This window comes from Natator depressus, chromosome 8 (assembly GCF_965152275.1).
Source record: "Natator depressus isolate rNatDep1 chromosome 8, rNatDep2.hap1, whole genome shotgun sequence".
NCBI classification, from domain to species: domain Eukaryota; kingdom Metazoa; phylum Chordata; order Testudines; family Cheloniidae; genus Natator; species Natator depressus.
This window is the reverse complement of record NC_134241.1, coordinates 60,306,272-60,321,101: the sequence shown is the minus strand read 5'-3', so window position 1 is coordinate 60,321,101 and position 14,830 is coordinate 60,306,272. Positions and strand designations below refer to the sequence as shown.

Genomic DNA, 14,830 nt, shown 5'->3' with positions numbered 1-14,830 from the left:
GAGGTGAAAAGTGTAGCCAAAAAAATGAAAACTACTTTGGCTGTAATACCTGGAGGCTTAACTTCTGTTCTACAACCGCTTGATGTGTGCCTGAACAAACCCTTTAAAGACAGGCTACACAAAATGTGGTCTGAATGGATGTGGTTAGGCATGGCGAAGTTGACAAAAGGCGGGAATCCTATGAAGCCCGAAATCAATCTAGTGGCCCAATGGGTCAAGGATGCGTGGGAGTCCATTTCCTCGGAAATGATAGAAAAATCATTTAGGAAATGCTGTATCAGCAATGTGCTCGACAGGTCAGAAGACGATGCCATATTTGATGACGACACAATAGAGGCTGATGATGAGAAGGAATCTGAGGCTGAAGATGACACTGCCGACATCTATGATGAAAATGCCGGTGCAGCTGTCACTGAAGCCGAGTTTAATTAACTGTTTGGTGAATCGGAGACTGATTCGGACTTTGAAGGATTTTAAGATTTTTAAATAAGTACCTTAGACCAATATGAGACTTTAAAATCAGTAAATGGATATTTAAAACATTGACTGTAATTTTGAAGGTGAATACATATTTGTTCAGTTATTATTATAAGGACAACAGGTTTTTTGTTAGAATACATTAAAATAATTCTAGTGTTAGTACGAGAGACTGCTGAATTGGAATTAATTTGCAAACTGGATACAATTAACTTAGGCTTGAATAGAGACTGGGAGTAGATGTATCATTACACAAAGTAAAACTATTTCCCCATGTTTATTTCCCCCACCCCCCACTGCTCCTCGGATGTTCCTGTTAACTGCTGGAAATGGCCCACCTTGATTATCACTACAAAAGATTTTCTCCCCCCCCCCCCGCTCTCCTGCTGGTAATAGCTCATCTTAAGTGATCACTCTCCTTACAGTGTGTATGATAACACCCATTTTTTCATGTTCTGTGTGTATATAAATCTCCTCACTGTATTTTCCACTGAATGCATCCGATGAAGTGAGCTGTAGCTCAAGAAAGCTTATGCTCAAATAAATTGGTTAGTCTCTAAGGTGCCACTAGTACTCCTTTTCTTTTTTTAAAACAAAGATGTACTGGTCAGACAACATGGACTCAAGTGCCACCAATAGGCAGATGACACACCTACCTATCCTTTACCATATATGACCACACCACTGCCATCAAGCTGGCCCAGTCTTGAATGAGATCAGCTCATGGATGAACAGCCGGGAGAAGTTTAGCTGAACCTGAGCAAGAGAGAGAGAGGATGCTGGTGGCCAGAGGAAAGCCCTTTGAAAAGTCTGCAAACACAATGCAGTCTCCTTTGGCTGAAGGTACACACCCAAAATTGCTCAATTCAGTCTGTAATTAAGAAGTAATCTTGGATTTCTTGCTGATGCTAAGCTCTCACACAGAAGTATCTGAGAGTGACTCATTCTATCATTTCCAATTGCTAGAAGATGATGTCCCATGTTGGTCAATTATGACCTGGCCTCAGTTATTCATTCCTTCATCAGCTGAACTACAGAATGTGATATACCTGGACATGAAGTCTTCAGCACTCAGGAAACTCCAACTAGTATACACCACTGCACCATGTCTTCTCAGCAAGATAGGCTGCTGCAAGCATCTCATACCTCTCCTCTCTAAATTGGCTTCCCACAGAATACCAAATAAAGTTCAAGGCCTGATCTTCAAAGCATGACATGGCCTGAGCCCAGAATATCTAAAAGACCCCTTCAGCGCCAGGGAGAAGAGTGCTGACAACTTGCTCTTGTGGCTCTATAAATAACAGGGGTAAAACTTCATGCAAGAAACAGAACTTTACCAGTCTCCAAGTATGTTTACACTAGAAACTTAAGTTGACCTATATTAGGTCAGTTTACAGTCACCACATTGATTACTGTGGTGGTGTATGTCCACACTACCCTCCTTGGTTTGGTGGTGTGCGCTCTCACAGGGAACGCTGCCACCAACCCAAGAGGGGCAGTGCAGGGTGCTGAGAGATCTCTTGGCTCTGCTGGCAGCTCTCTGGTTTCCGGGCAGGATCCTGGGTTCCGGGCAGGCTGCCTCCCCCCTCTGCTCCCTGTTCCTGGCCAGGAGCTGCGCAGCTGGGGCTTCTCCCTTCCCCATTCCCTGCCAGGAGCTGGGGGAAGCCATCCAGGGCTTCTCCCCTCCCCATTCCCCACTGGGAGCCAGGGAAAGCCACCTGGGGCTTCTTGCCTTCAGGGAGTGGGCCCTCCATGCCCGGCTTCTTGCGCTTGGTCCTAGCTGGGAGCGGGGAAGGGTGGGGGGAAGCTGTGTGGGCTTCTTACCCTGGCTCCATTCTCTCCAGGCTTCCAGGGGAGCAGGGGGCAGCTCAGCTCTAGTTGTTTGGCTTTCTTGTTAGTTTCCAGGCTCCTGCCCTGAACTTGACAAGACAGCCAACAGCCAATGAAAGGGATGCAGTGTCTGCAGTGATACACCTAACTACACAGACATAAGCCTAATGCCTCTGGTGGCAGTGGATTTATGATGTTGGTGTAGTAGGCACTTACATCAGCGGGAGCAAGGCTGTCATGTAGACATAACTAGGTCGAGGTAAGCTGCCTTATGTGGACCTCGCTGTGTAGTGAAACCAACCCTAAGACAGTGGAATTAACTCCCCCAAGAACCATCACAAACCTCGCCACCTTCTGCTCCCTGGGCCAAGGCGTTTCTCTGACCTTGCCTTCTCTGACACCAATACATAAGAATGTGGGTTAACACCTAACTAACCCCTCCCAAAACAAGCCACTGCACTGTGCCCACCTCTCCCCTAGGGTACAGGAGCGCGCAACCACGGGCTGACAGATGTGCCTCCCGTCGCTTAATGCAGTAGCAGAAGGCGGCTGAGGTACCATGGCCAGGGAGAGGGACATGTTGGGGGGCGGGTTGTGGATGAAGGAGGTTGGGGGAGCCCAACAAAGGGCTGCCAGGAGCGGCGCAGGGACTGCTCTCCCGGGCCAGCGCTGTGGGATCGGGGCTGCAGCGGGCGGGGCGGTCCCTGGGCTCCGGGGAGGGCGGCAGCCGCGAGGGACGCTGCGCCTGCCGCGGGGACTGGGGGTCGCGCGAGACGCGGGCAGGCAGCGCGGCGGGCAGCCCAGCTCGCGCGGGAGGCGGCCGGACTCCTCCCCCGGCCCGGCGAGCTCATGGCCTTGTGGGGAGCCCTGCGCGCCGCCGGCAGCCGGCTCAGGTCCGTGCGGCGGGGTCGGGGCCTCGGCCTCGCACCCACCTGACTCCCCGGGGAAGGGCGGTTCTGCCCCGCCCCCCCGTGCGGTCGCCCGCTTGCACCGTGCCCGCTGCGGACTGCCCCACTGTCACCGACCCCGTGGGGTCGCCGCCGAGCAGGGGGTGCGGCCCGCGCCCAGCCTCGCCGCCCATCGGGGCAGGGCAGGCCGTGCGCTGGTGCTGAGCCGCGCTCAGGATCCGCTCCCCTGGTGCTGGGCACTCCTAGCCCGGCAGCGAGCGAGCCAGGCCGGCTGAGCCTGCCAGCAGCTGGTCCGCCGGCTGCCGACCCCCCCACGGGGTCTGCCTGCCCCACGGCTCTCGGCAGCTCCGCCACATCTGAGCAGATAAAACAGCCGAGCCCAAGGCAAATGGGGGACAGCCCCCCGCCCCCCGGGCATACCAGTACCGGTCTGGTCTCCTCTAGGACTAGGAGAGTTACACTGGTATAGTAAACTGGGGGAGGGAGATTGAGTGGTGTTGGTGTGTTAAGGATAAAGTTACACCGCTCTAATCCCTAGCACGCAAACCAGAATAAGCTCTACCAGTGCAGGTACCTTTGGACCACTGCAACTGCATCCTGGCTAGGGTGGGTTTGCCGCTTTAATTACACCAGCATAATTAAATAAGCAAAACATTCTAATGTAGATAATCCCTTCGTTAGGTGGCATTTTAAAAAGGAATGTTTCTGTAATTCACTTCAAACTAATGGCTGCCGTGCAATGCCAAACCCTGCAGAGACAAGATCTTGGGAAACCAGTGGGTTTCTGATGTATGATAGACTGAGTCAAGCTGTCTCTGTTCTGGGCACTTTGCCGATATGTAAAAATGGACAGTTCTTGCCTCCAAGAACTTTCAGTCTTGAACTAGACCTTAGTAATTAGAGTTTAAAGAAACCAACATATAATGGGTTGAGGGTAGTGAAGTTGTTTTGACAGAAATCCTTAGTATCATATTTAAAATAACCTGAGAACCATAAAAATGAGAGTTTTTCAAAAAGAGGTTTTATACTCTAACATTTTTGGTTTTAGTATGGGAAATAATCCATCTACTTCAATGGGATTGTCTAATGCTGCTACTGTGAACAAGATCCAGGTAAATAAAGGGGTCATTTATTATTCAGAAAGAATTATTATTTCTAGCCTTTGAAAAATGGATGGTAATTTACTAACTTTTTTTTTCTAATCAGTACAAGGATTGTTTTTTTATGACATAGGTCTATAGAATCTGATCTGTAAACTTAGTCCAGTTAATAATGTATTATGCTTTTGAACTCCAGTTCTGCAATCTAATCCATGTGGGCAGACCCTTATATTTTCAGTGTCCCGTTTAAATCAGTTAAGTTCAGCACTGGTGTCATTATTGAATGATGATGTCAGGGGAGGGCTAAACCCCGTTAAACCAATTAATTAAGCAATGAGAGCTAGAAAATATCTCGGGTTTAGCTCCAGTAAAGTAATAGCCTTACATTTCTGGAAAGAACTTTATCCTTTTTTCCACATTCATCTTTTGACTACACAGCCTATCAGACCTGCATCGTTTTTACCTTTAGGTGACTTATCACAGCCATCTTACCCACAGCTCTGTTATATTTTTGGGGATACTTGGAAGGGTCCATGCTGTCATGCCAGACCCCTACAGTGTTCTGTTCCTGGGGGTTTGTCATACCTTGTGTATGGTCTGTCTTAAAATCTCTTTGGAGGTGTCTTCCTCGGACCACCCTTGCATTTTATCACTCAAACAATATAAAATTACACATGCACATTATGTTAAAAATACATTATTAAGGTTGCAAAATCAAGAACTCAAGTCAGGAAACATCAGAATTAAGGTAGCCTGCCCCTCTAACTGTTGAGTGTCTTTTGGAGGAGAATGCACTTTAGTGGTCCCAGACTCTTCTGCCCATTACCCCCCTCAAGTAGGGGCCCTTTCTCACCCATCTTCTACAATTTGTCCCTGTGCCAGTCCTCTCTCTTCCACGCTCCTGGCTTCTCATCCCTCGCCCTTTCTCCTCACCTACCCAGTCTCCACTCCTCAGGCTTCTCATCCAAATTCTACTCTCCTTGTCTCACCAGTCCTAGTTTCCCCTCCAGCTCTTTGTGCTAGTCTTCTTGCCCTGCTTCATGGGTTATAAGGCCAGAAGGAGCCATTGTGAACAGTTAGAACAATCTCCTACATAACACAGGCCATAAAATATCCCTGAATTAAATTCTTGTTTGAACTTTTAGAAGGGTATCCAGTGATGGAGAAACTACCACAGCCCTTGGTAAATTGTTCCAGTGGTTAATTACCCTCGCTGTTAAAAATGTATGCCTCACAGAGGTAAAATAACACCTCTACTCATATTCACTATTCCTCTGATTATACATCCAAGAATTGTATTAGCCCTTTTGGCCCCAGTGTCTCACTAGGAGCCTGAGTTGAGCGGATTATCCACCACCCCCAATCCTTTTCAGACTCTCCTCTTCCCAGGATAGACTCCCCCGTACTGTAAGTACAGCCTACATTCTTTTTTCTAGATATGAACTTCACATTTGGCCATTTCAAAACACACATTGTTTGCTTATGCCCAGCTTACAGAGTGATCATGATAGCTCTTTAACAGTGATCTATCCTCTTCATTATTTACCACTTCCCCAATCTTTGTGGCTCTTGCAAGCTTAATTAGTAATGATATTTTGTTTTCTTCCAGCTCATTGATAAAAAATGTTAAATAACATAGGGTCAGGTTTCAGAGTAACAGCCGTGTTAGTCTGTATTCGCAAAAAGAAAAGGAGTACTTGTGGCACCTTAGAGACTAACCAATTTATTTGAGCATGAGCTTTCGTGAGCTACAGCTCACTTCATCGGATGCATACTGTGGAAATTGCAGAAGACATTATTATATACACAGACACCATGAAACAATACCTCCTCCCACCCCACTCTCCTGCTGGTAATAGCTTATCTAAAGTGATCATCAAGATGGGCCATTTCCAGCACAAATCCAGGTTTTCTCACCCTCCGCCCCCCCCCACACAAACTCACTCTCTTGCTGGAAATAGCCCATCCAAAGTGACCACTCTCTTCACAATGTGTATGATAATCAAGGTGGGCCATTTCCTGCAGAAATCCACGTTCTCTCACCCCCTCACCCCCCTCCAAAAGCCACACACACAAACTCACTCTCCTGCTGGTAATAACCTATCCAAAGTGACCACTCTCCTTACAACGTGCATGAAAATCAAGGTGGGCCATTTCCAGCACAAATAGAGGTTTTCTCACCCCCCCCACACAAACTCACTCTCCTGCTGGCAATAGCTCATCCAAACTGACCACTCTCCCCACAATGTGCATGACAATCAAGGTGGGCCACTTCCAGCATAAATCCAAGTTTAACCAGAAGGCCGGGGGGGGGGGGGTAGGAAAAAACAAGGGGAAATAGGCTACCTTGCATAATGACTTAGCCACTCCCAGTCTCTATTTAAGCCTAAATTAATAGTATCCAATTTGCAAATGAATTCCAATTCAGCAGTTTCTCGCTGGACTCTGGATTTGAAGTTTTTTTGTTGTAAGATAGCGACCTTCATGTCTCTGATTGCGTGACCAGAGAGATTGAAGTGTTCTCCGACTGGCTTATGAATGTTATAATTCTTGACATCTGATTTGTGTCCATTTATTCTTTTACGTAGAGAATAGGGTCAAGAACTAATCCTTGTGGGACCCCACTGGAAACACCTACTTACAACTTTTGGTAGTTGTTACCATAATGAAAAGATAAAACATATTGCTTTTGTCAAAGTCTTTATCTGTAAGAATGTGATAAATTAATTAAGTTAATTAGTACCCATGTGCAGAATACATTGACTCAACCTTTTTTTAAAAAAAAAAAATACAGGAAACCATTTCGGACAACTGTGTAGTGATTTTCTCTAAAACAACGTGCACCTACTGCAAAATGGCAAAGAAACTGTTCCAGGATATGAATGTAAATTATACAGCAATAGAACTAGACATGTATGAAAATGGAAGCCAGTTTCAAGACATTCTTCATCAAATGACTGGCGGCAGGACAGTGAGTACATCTTTTCAACTGTAGTAACTAAAATAGATGGGGGCTAATTCACTGAAGCAATAGCCCACCAACTGTGACCTCATCAGATCTTGTGTGCTCGCTGCATTGAACCTTATATATGAGCTACTAAGTAACACACAAGGTGCTTCAGGAAGCTGTAGTAAAGATTCTGTAAGGTATCTCACATTCCTCATGGTACTGACATACCACTCCAAAGTTATGATACTTACTGTACTGCTCATCCTGCTGTCTTTCAGATGAGATTTTAAACAAAGGTCACATCAAAGACACAAAACTGAAATTCATCAGGAACACTTTTTGCTTGGGTAAAAGTGTTAGCCCCAGTATCCTAGCAACTTTGGGAATTACATTCTGTCTTTGTAACAAGTCCCTGTAACTTCATTTGAATCAAGTGTTTTTTCACTGCATGTTCTAAACCCATGTGCAAATGATATATCTTACTTTTAAGGAGAAGGTGCAGTGATGCCTCTGTTTAATGTAAAGCATCTCAGGACCTCTTTTATAGAAAGTTATTATGGAAATGTAAGACTGTCCACTAATATGGTGCATCAAATAGGAATGCTAAGCTTTTACATACTTGCTAAGTTTATGTGGCACTGCGGCAGCATGCATGACCACACTTGGTTTTTATCCTCCCTCCAACAAAATAACGAATGTAATTTTCATATACTTAACAGGTTCCAAGAGTGTTTATTAATGGGGCTTTTATCGGAGGTGCTACGGATACTCAAAGGCTTCACCAGCAAGGCAAGCTGCTTCCATTAGTTCATCAATGTCAAATGAGAAGAGCGAAAAATTCTGATCTGCCATGTGGCCTACCATAGCCTTAGTTACGAAAGTGCCCCTAATCTAGATGTTGGATACCTAAAATCCATCTTTAGGCTTCTAAATAAATGGCCTGACTTTCAGAGGTGCTGAGAACCCTCAAGGTCTAAAATTAGGCCATTTATTTGGGGGCCTAACTCTGAATTTAGGTGCCAGTTGTTAAGCACCCAAACTTGAAAATGTAGGCCTATGTGTGCAGCAGGCCTATGTGTGCAGCATGGTCTACTAACCTAACTAGGGTTTGGAGCGAGTAAATCGTCAATTTGAAATCATTTATCTAACACAGACATTACGGCCTTGGGCAATACTTAAACCCTCCCTGCCTCAGCTTCACCGTTCATAAAATGGAAGTAAAAACAATTACCTACCTCACAGAGCTTTTGTGTGGATTAGCTAATATTTTTGTTACAGTGCTTTGGAGACATAAAGGACATGTTTTAAATATGTTAAAAAGTGCTACACGAGGTTCTGTGAAATAGGTGACAAACACAACTAGTGAAAACTTGCACTGCTTATCACCTTCAAGACACTGTAGTATCCTATTGATTGTAATGTGAGTTGGTTTGCTAAACTTTCTAGCTAATTTTACTGTAATTGTGTTGGAACAAAAGATGACAGTGCAATTTAGTGTTTTCTGTAAAATCAAGTCAGTGCTAAAGATTGATTCTTCTTTGTCCAATTACGTACACGGAAGACACTAAAAAGAACCAGTTAATGTTTGTTTATATGAAGTCTGCAGTTACTGAGATTTTAATTACATTTCTGCAAATGTAAATGCTCTGTTATTAAAGACAGTATCATGGTAAGCTACAGTAGTTGAGTTTTTCTTACGGTTCTGTATATACTCTCAAGTAACAGTTGGAAACTTATTTTTTTAAGCATAATGTTAAGTTCTAATCACTTTGAGACACTTAACAACCAGTCTGTTCTGTTTCATTAATGTAGTTACTACATCTGCTGCGAACTCCCCTGCCAATTTTAGTAGTTTTACAATTATTCCCTGTTTTTTTTAAATGTGGTGAAGGTCCAACATACATGGTAAAAGCGAATCTGACTATATACAAATATATAAGGTAAACAAAGCTTTGTCTAATCGTTCAGGCACTGTAATGTTACATATAACTATAGTAAGTAGATTTTATATAGAAATGATGTTATATGTCCATTTGTGTTCAATTGTCTGTATGCAATACATATGTACTTTTAAAAATATAAGTTACATACTGACCCACAGTTCCTTTGTGTAACTTTGAAATAAGCGGGTTTTTTTCCCCCCCGGCTGTGCTTTCCACCTAACTTTTCAGGCCCTGACATATCTCACAGCTATTTACTTACTACTTAAAAGTCAGCATGCAAGATTGGGGAAGTCTACCTCTGGTTCTGAGACAACAGCTCAGGTGCCACATGTGCTACCCCGAGCTTTTCCAGCAGTAGTGTGAAATTCACTTTTTTGTCATTTCCTCCACTCCCGCATCACATTCTGTGGAGAAAGCTAATACTTTCTTTGCTGCTTGGAAGAGCTTTGAGCAGTCCCAGGGGACTGAAACAATCTGTCTTTAGTCAGGAAGACAACATTGCTTCAGTTTATTCAAATTCACCGCACAATCATATGGGCTAGAAACTTAAAAAAAAACAAAACTGAAAACAGATGGTTTAGGCCTCTTCAAGTGCCAGGAAAAGCCTCACTTATCAGTTGCAAGTAGATTTTAAGTCATGAGTTAAGTTTTGGCAGGGAACTGTTGGAGTAATACAAATACAGTAATTTAACTAGTGTTAATACTACTAACGCGTGGTAAAGGCACCACCATTGGGTTGTCAGAGCTCCTGCAGTTTAACAGTGCACACTAATCAGGTAAATGCATGGCTCACCTAAGTTTTGTTATGGCACAGAAGTTACTTGCAGAGGAGAGGCTTTCAGACATATGAATAATAAAAACAGCCTGGGAAGCTATGTAGTCCCTATGCACAATATTATAGGTCAAACATTGCAAATTCTGTACTAATAGCTAGAACAGTATAAGATGTTATACTGTTAACACAATTAATTAAAACAGGGCAGATAGGTGGTCAAAGGAATTTTCTGAGTTGAACAGCTGGTCATAATGTAGTCACGGGGATAAGACAGTGAACTGGGACTCACCCTTGCTTTATTTTTGGCTGGGCCACTTAAGTATGTGACATGGGGCAAATCACTTCACCTCTCAACTCATCTGTAAAACGGGGACAGTTATCTTTCCTCTGTAAGGTGCTTTGAGATCTCTGGGTAACAAGCACTGTGTAACAGCTAATTAGAGTAAATTGCCATATTTTTGCCATGCTTCATTCCTTTCCCTTTCAGTTCTCCATTTGTCAGCCCACTTCCCCCTCAACTGTATGGTTCTGAACATTTCCCTGCTGTAGTGTGACAGACTCATCCTGCATCTTATACACCAGCAGTTACATTGCAGCAGCGTAGTAGACACAGCATGAGATACTCTTAAAGCTTCATCTTAGTATAAAACTGCACAGCTGTTGCAGAGAAGAGCATTTTTTTAAAAAAAAACCTCCCTTGGTTACTACTATCATGCATATGTGCCTTGTTACATAGATATCAGTCTTATAGCTGCTCGCTATCTTAAAGCTTGGTGCTAAATTGGCATGGGACGGAGGAGCTGTTAAACATAAAGGATGCCTTGTAAAAAGTTAAAAAAAAATTAGGTGTATCAAGTTTAGTTTTCCTTGGCTTTGTTGTAAAACAGTATTGATGCTCTGACCCCCCACAAGCTTTCCCTAGCACTTCAGGAGGCCTTTAATTGAAGGCTATGTCAGATTTTTTAACCAAGACATCCTTTTTTCTGTCAATTAAGCATTGGAATTAAATAGGGTTTAACAAAAGTTCTGAACAGACACAAAATCCCTTCCCCTCTTAAATGCTCCACTTCCAGTCTCAATCTCATGTTTCATGTGTTCTTCAAATCACCACACATTCTATGAGGATAGACCCACCCTGAATGACTAAAGCTAAACTAAGTCAAGCAAAATTTTGATGACAAAATCCTGCCTTTATACATCATAAAAAGAACCCAAGACCAATTTATTATTCTTTACAGATCATGATTAAGGTTGTCTATGGGAAGAGGGAAAAGTATGTATGTTAAATGCATTTCTATTTTTAAAACCCCCCAACTTTTCAGTGTTTTAAATCAAAAATTCTATTTTCAAGTTTTCCCTCTCTTCCAGTTTGTTGATACGTATCCACCTTACCTAGATGTTTAGTTAAGCTCTGCAAATCAAAAGGAGGCCACATACAACTTACTAAACCCTGTACCTAAGATGTACCTCACAAAGCCGGCATTATTTCATTTGCATCAATTCTCCAGTCCTCCACAGAGCTTCTGGTACTGCTAAGGCTTCTCCTGAGATCTCCAACTGCCTGTAGCATGTGGTGAGGTTCTTGCAGCTGTCTGAGCAGGAACATCACTCCTGGTCAGTCTTATGTTCTCTCTGAATTTGAAGAGCAACTAGCAAAAGACTCAAAAACTAACACCATCTTTTTTAAGGGCATCAGAAGCAGGAAGCCTGTCAAACAATGAGTGGGGCCACTGGACAATCAAGGTGCTAAAGCAGCACTCAAGAAAGAAAAGGCCATTGTGGAGAAGCTAAATGAATTTTTTGCATTGGTCTTCACTGCCCAAGATGGGAGGGAGACTTCCCACACCTGAGTCATTATTTTAAAGTGACAAATCTGAGGAACTGTCCTATATTGAGGTGTCAATGGATGAGGTTTTGGAACAAATTGATAAACAGAAATAAGTCACCAAGACCAGATGATATTCACCCAAGAGTTCTGAAGGAACTCAAATACGAAATTGCAGAACTACTAATTGTGGTATGTAAGCTATCACTTAAATCAGCTTCTGTACCAGATGACTGGAAGATAGCTAATATTATGCCAATTTATAAAAAAGGCTCCAGAGGCAATCTTGGCAATTACAGGCCAGTAAGCCAGTTTCAGTACCAGGCAAATTCATTGAATCTATAGTATTAGTAAAGAACAAAATTACCAGACACGTAGATGAACATGATTTTTGGGGAAGAGTCAGCATGGCTTTTGTAAAGGGAAATCATGCCTCAACAATCTATTAGAATTCTTTGAAGGGGTGGGGTCAACAAACATGTGGACAAGGGGGAATCCAGTGGATATAGTGTACTTAGTTTTTCAGAAAGCCTTTAACAATGTCCCTCACCAAAGGCTCTTAAGCAGTCATGGGATAAGAGGGAAGATCCTCATGGATCAGTAACTGGTTAAAAAGACAGAAAACAAAGGATAGGAATAAATGATCAGTTTTCAGAATGGAAAGAGATAAATAACTATCCCCCCGCCTCAGGGATCTATACTGGAACCAGTGCTATTGAACATGTTCATAAATGTTCTGGAAAAAGGGGTAAACAAGGAGGTGGCAAAGTTTGCAGATGATACAAAATTACTCAAGAACGTTAAGTCCAAAGTAGACGGCAAAGAGTTACAAGGGTTTCATAACACTGGCTGACTGGGGAACAAAATAGGAGATGAAATTTTGTATTGATAAATGCAAAGTAATGCATATTAAAAAACATAATCCCTACTATACATTCAAAATGATGGGAGTCTAAATTAGCTGTTATCCCTCAAGAAAGATCTTGGAGTCGTGGATAGCTCTCAGAAAAAATCTGCTCCATAGGCAGCTGCAGTTAAAAGAGCTAATAGAATATCAGGAAAGGGACAGATAATAAGACAAATATCATAATGCCACTCTATAAATCCATGGTACGCCCAAACCTTGAATACTGTGCCATTTTGGTCGCCCCATCTCTAAAAAGGTATATTGGAAATGAACAAAGTACAGAGAAGGGCAACAAAAATTATTAAGGGTATGGAACAGCTTCCACATGAGGAAAGATTAAAAGGACTAGGACTACTCAGCTTGGAAAAGAGACGATGGAGGGGGGATATGATGGAGGTCTATAAAATCATGAATGGTGTGGAGAAAGTGAAAGTGTTATTTATCCCTTCACATAACACAAGAACTAGGTGTCACACAATGAAATTAATAGGCAACAGGTTTAAAACAAACAAAGGGAAGTACTTCTTCATGCAACATATAGTGAACCTGTGGAACTTGTTGCCAGAGGATGTTGTGAAGATGAAAACTACACCTGGATTCAAAACAGACTTAGATAGGTTCATGAAGGATAGGTCAAGCAATAGCTATTAGCCAAGATGGTGAGTGATGCAACTCTATGCTCTTGGTGTCCCTAAGTTTCTGACTGCCACATGCTGGGACTGGATGATGAGATGGATCACCCAATGATTCCCTGTTCATTCCCTTTGAGGCATCTGGCATTGGCCACTATCGGGATACTGGGATAGATGGACCATTGGTCTGACTCTTAATGGCTATTCTTGTATTCTTATGTAGAGGGGCTAGCACACAACCCTGGTGGTCCTGCCCCTTGTGGCTCTCCTTCCTTCTCCTCAGACCTGGATAGACCCTTACTTGTCCTGTGGGAGGTAGGTATCATTAACTGGTACCTCTACCTCCCTTGGGCTTGGGAATAGAAAGGGTAAGAAATTTATGAAACAGTTCCAATGGAACTAATCCAACGCTTCAAGCTAATGTGGAACAAGGGTGTTCACGTGTAGAGTTGATCAGGAATAGCTATTTTGGAATAACTGCCCATGTTGACTAGCCTTTATTCCAGAAGTGTCCACATGAGGCACTATTCCAGAATGGCTGTTGCAGAATAGCTATCCCAGGCAAATTCCCCATATAGACAAGCCCTAAATAATTTCACTCAAAACTAGTGAAACAAATTTGGAGTTGGTAGGCTAACTTGTTGTGGTTTATCTGGGGCAATTTCAAAAAAATTGAAATCTTTAAATCCCATCTTAAAGGTCATGACTGATTAACTTGAAATTTCCATCCATAAACTCTGCTTCAGAAATTTGGGATAGATATGCTATGACTGAAGTTGAGATCAAAAGTGAATTACTTGCTTAAGTATGGGGAGACTACTGTCAATGGAAGCTTGGCAGTGGCTTCCAATGAAGGATTTCAAAGTGGTGTATAAATGCTAGTGATATAGCCTCACAATATCCCTATATGGCAGTCAAGTTACTAACTCTTTTAGAAAACTTAAGTGGGGGACAAAGCATTGCACTTCATGCTGGAAGCATGTAATTATTAAGCAAGTTCTATAACTAATATTCTGTATTGCACATTTCACACGTCAACCAAAAAGATGGGAGGCAGGTGTTTTTATGGGTATTGAATTAATGTGTTCTGTGTGCCTTAACTGAATTTTCATATTTCCAAATGCTCCGATTTCTTTAAAGTTTAACGTTAGTAGTGAAGTTCCTGGTTTGTAAATGTGTTAAAATAAATTTTAAAAATGACAACATTCTGGTCAGAAATGTTACCCTAAATCACTGATATGAACTTCCCCTTAAAATCTGTGTCTCAGAAGAAGTGAGCAGTTGTTCACATTGTTCAAGTTGGATTTTGTTCATGTTGACTGGATGTGTCAAACTTGATACATCATAGTGGTCAAGATTTTAAATGTTTTCCTAGAGACCATTCTTCAGAGAAGCCAGTCTGGGGCCTGTTAAGAGGGTTGTGTGCACATTCTGTTCCATTTCAGGTTGTTTTAATATGATTATCTTCTAAAGGTTTGGGGGC

At 42.8% G+C, this 14,830-nt stretch overlaps 1 protein-coding gene across 3 annotated transcripts; it reads left to right on the top strand.

Annotated features, from left to right (window-relative positions):
• Nucleotides 1–2,767: 2,767 nt before the first annotated feature.
• Nucleotides 2,768–9,190, top strand: GLRX2 (glutaredoxin 2). 3 transcript variants are annotated; one of them, XM_074962202.1, is made up of 4 exons: nucleotides 2,768–2,861; nucleotides 4,264–4,327; nucleotides 7,110–7,286; nucleotides 7,985–9,189. In XM_074962202.1, exons 2-4 carry the CDS (start codon nucleotides 4,265–4,267, stop codon nucleotides 8,129–8,131), a joined length of 387 nt encoding a protein of 128 aa, XP_074818303.1. In that variant the 5' UTR covers nucleotides 2,768–2,861; nucleotide 4,264; the 3' UTR covers nucleotides 8,132–9,189. The 3 variants fall into 3 exon arrangements, with proteins under 3 accessions (XP_074818303.1, XP_074818302.1, XP_074818304.1); XM_074962201.1 differs by lacking the exon at nucleotides 2,768–2,861 and adding an exon at nucleotides 3,111–3,200; XM_074962203.1 differs by lacking the exon at nucleotides 2,768–2,861 and adding an exon at nucleotides 3,694–3,821 and having other exon boundaries at nucleotides 7,985–9,190.
• The last annotated feature ends 5,640 nt before the right edge of the window (nucleotides 9,191–14,830 follow it).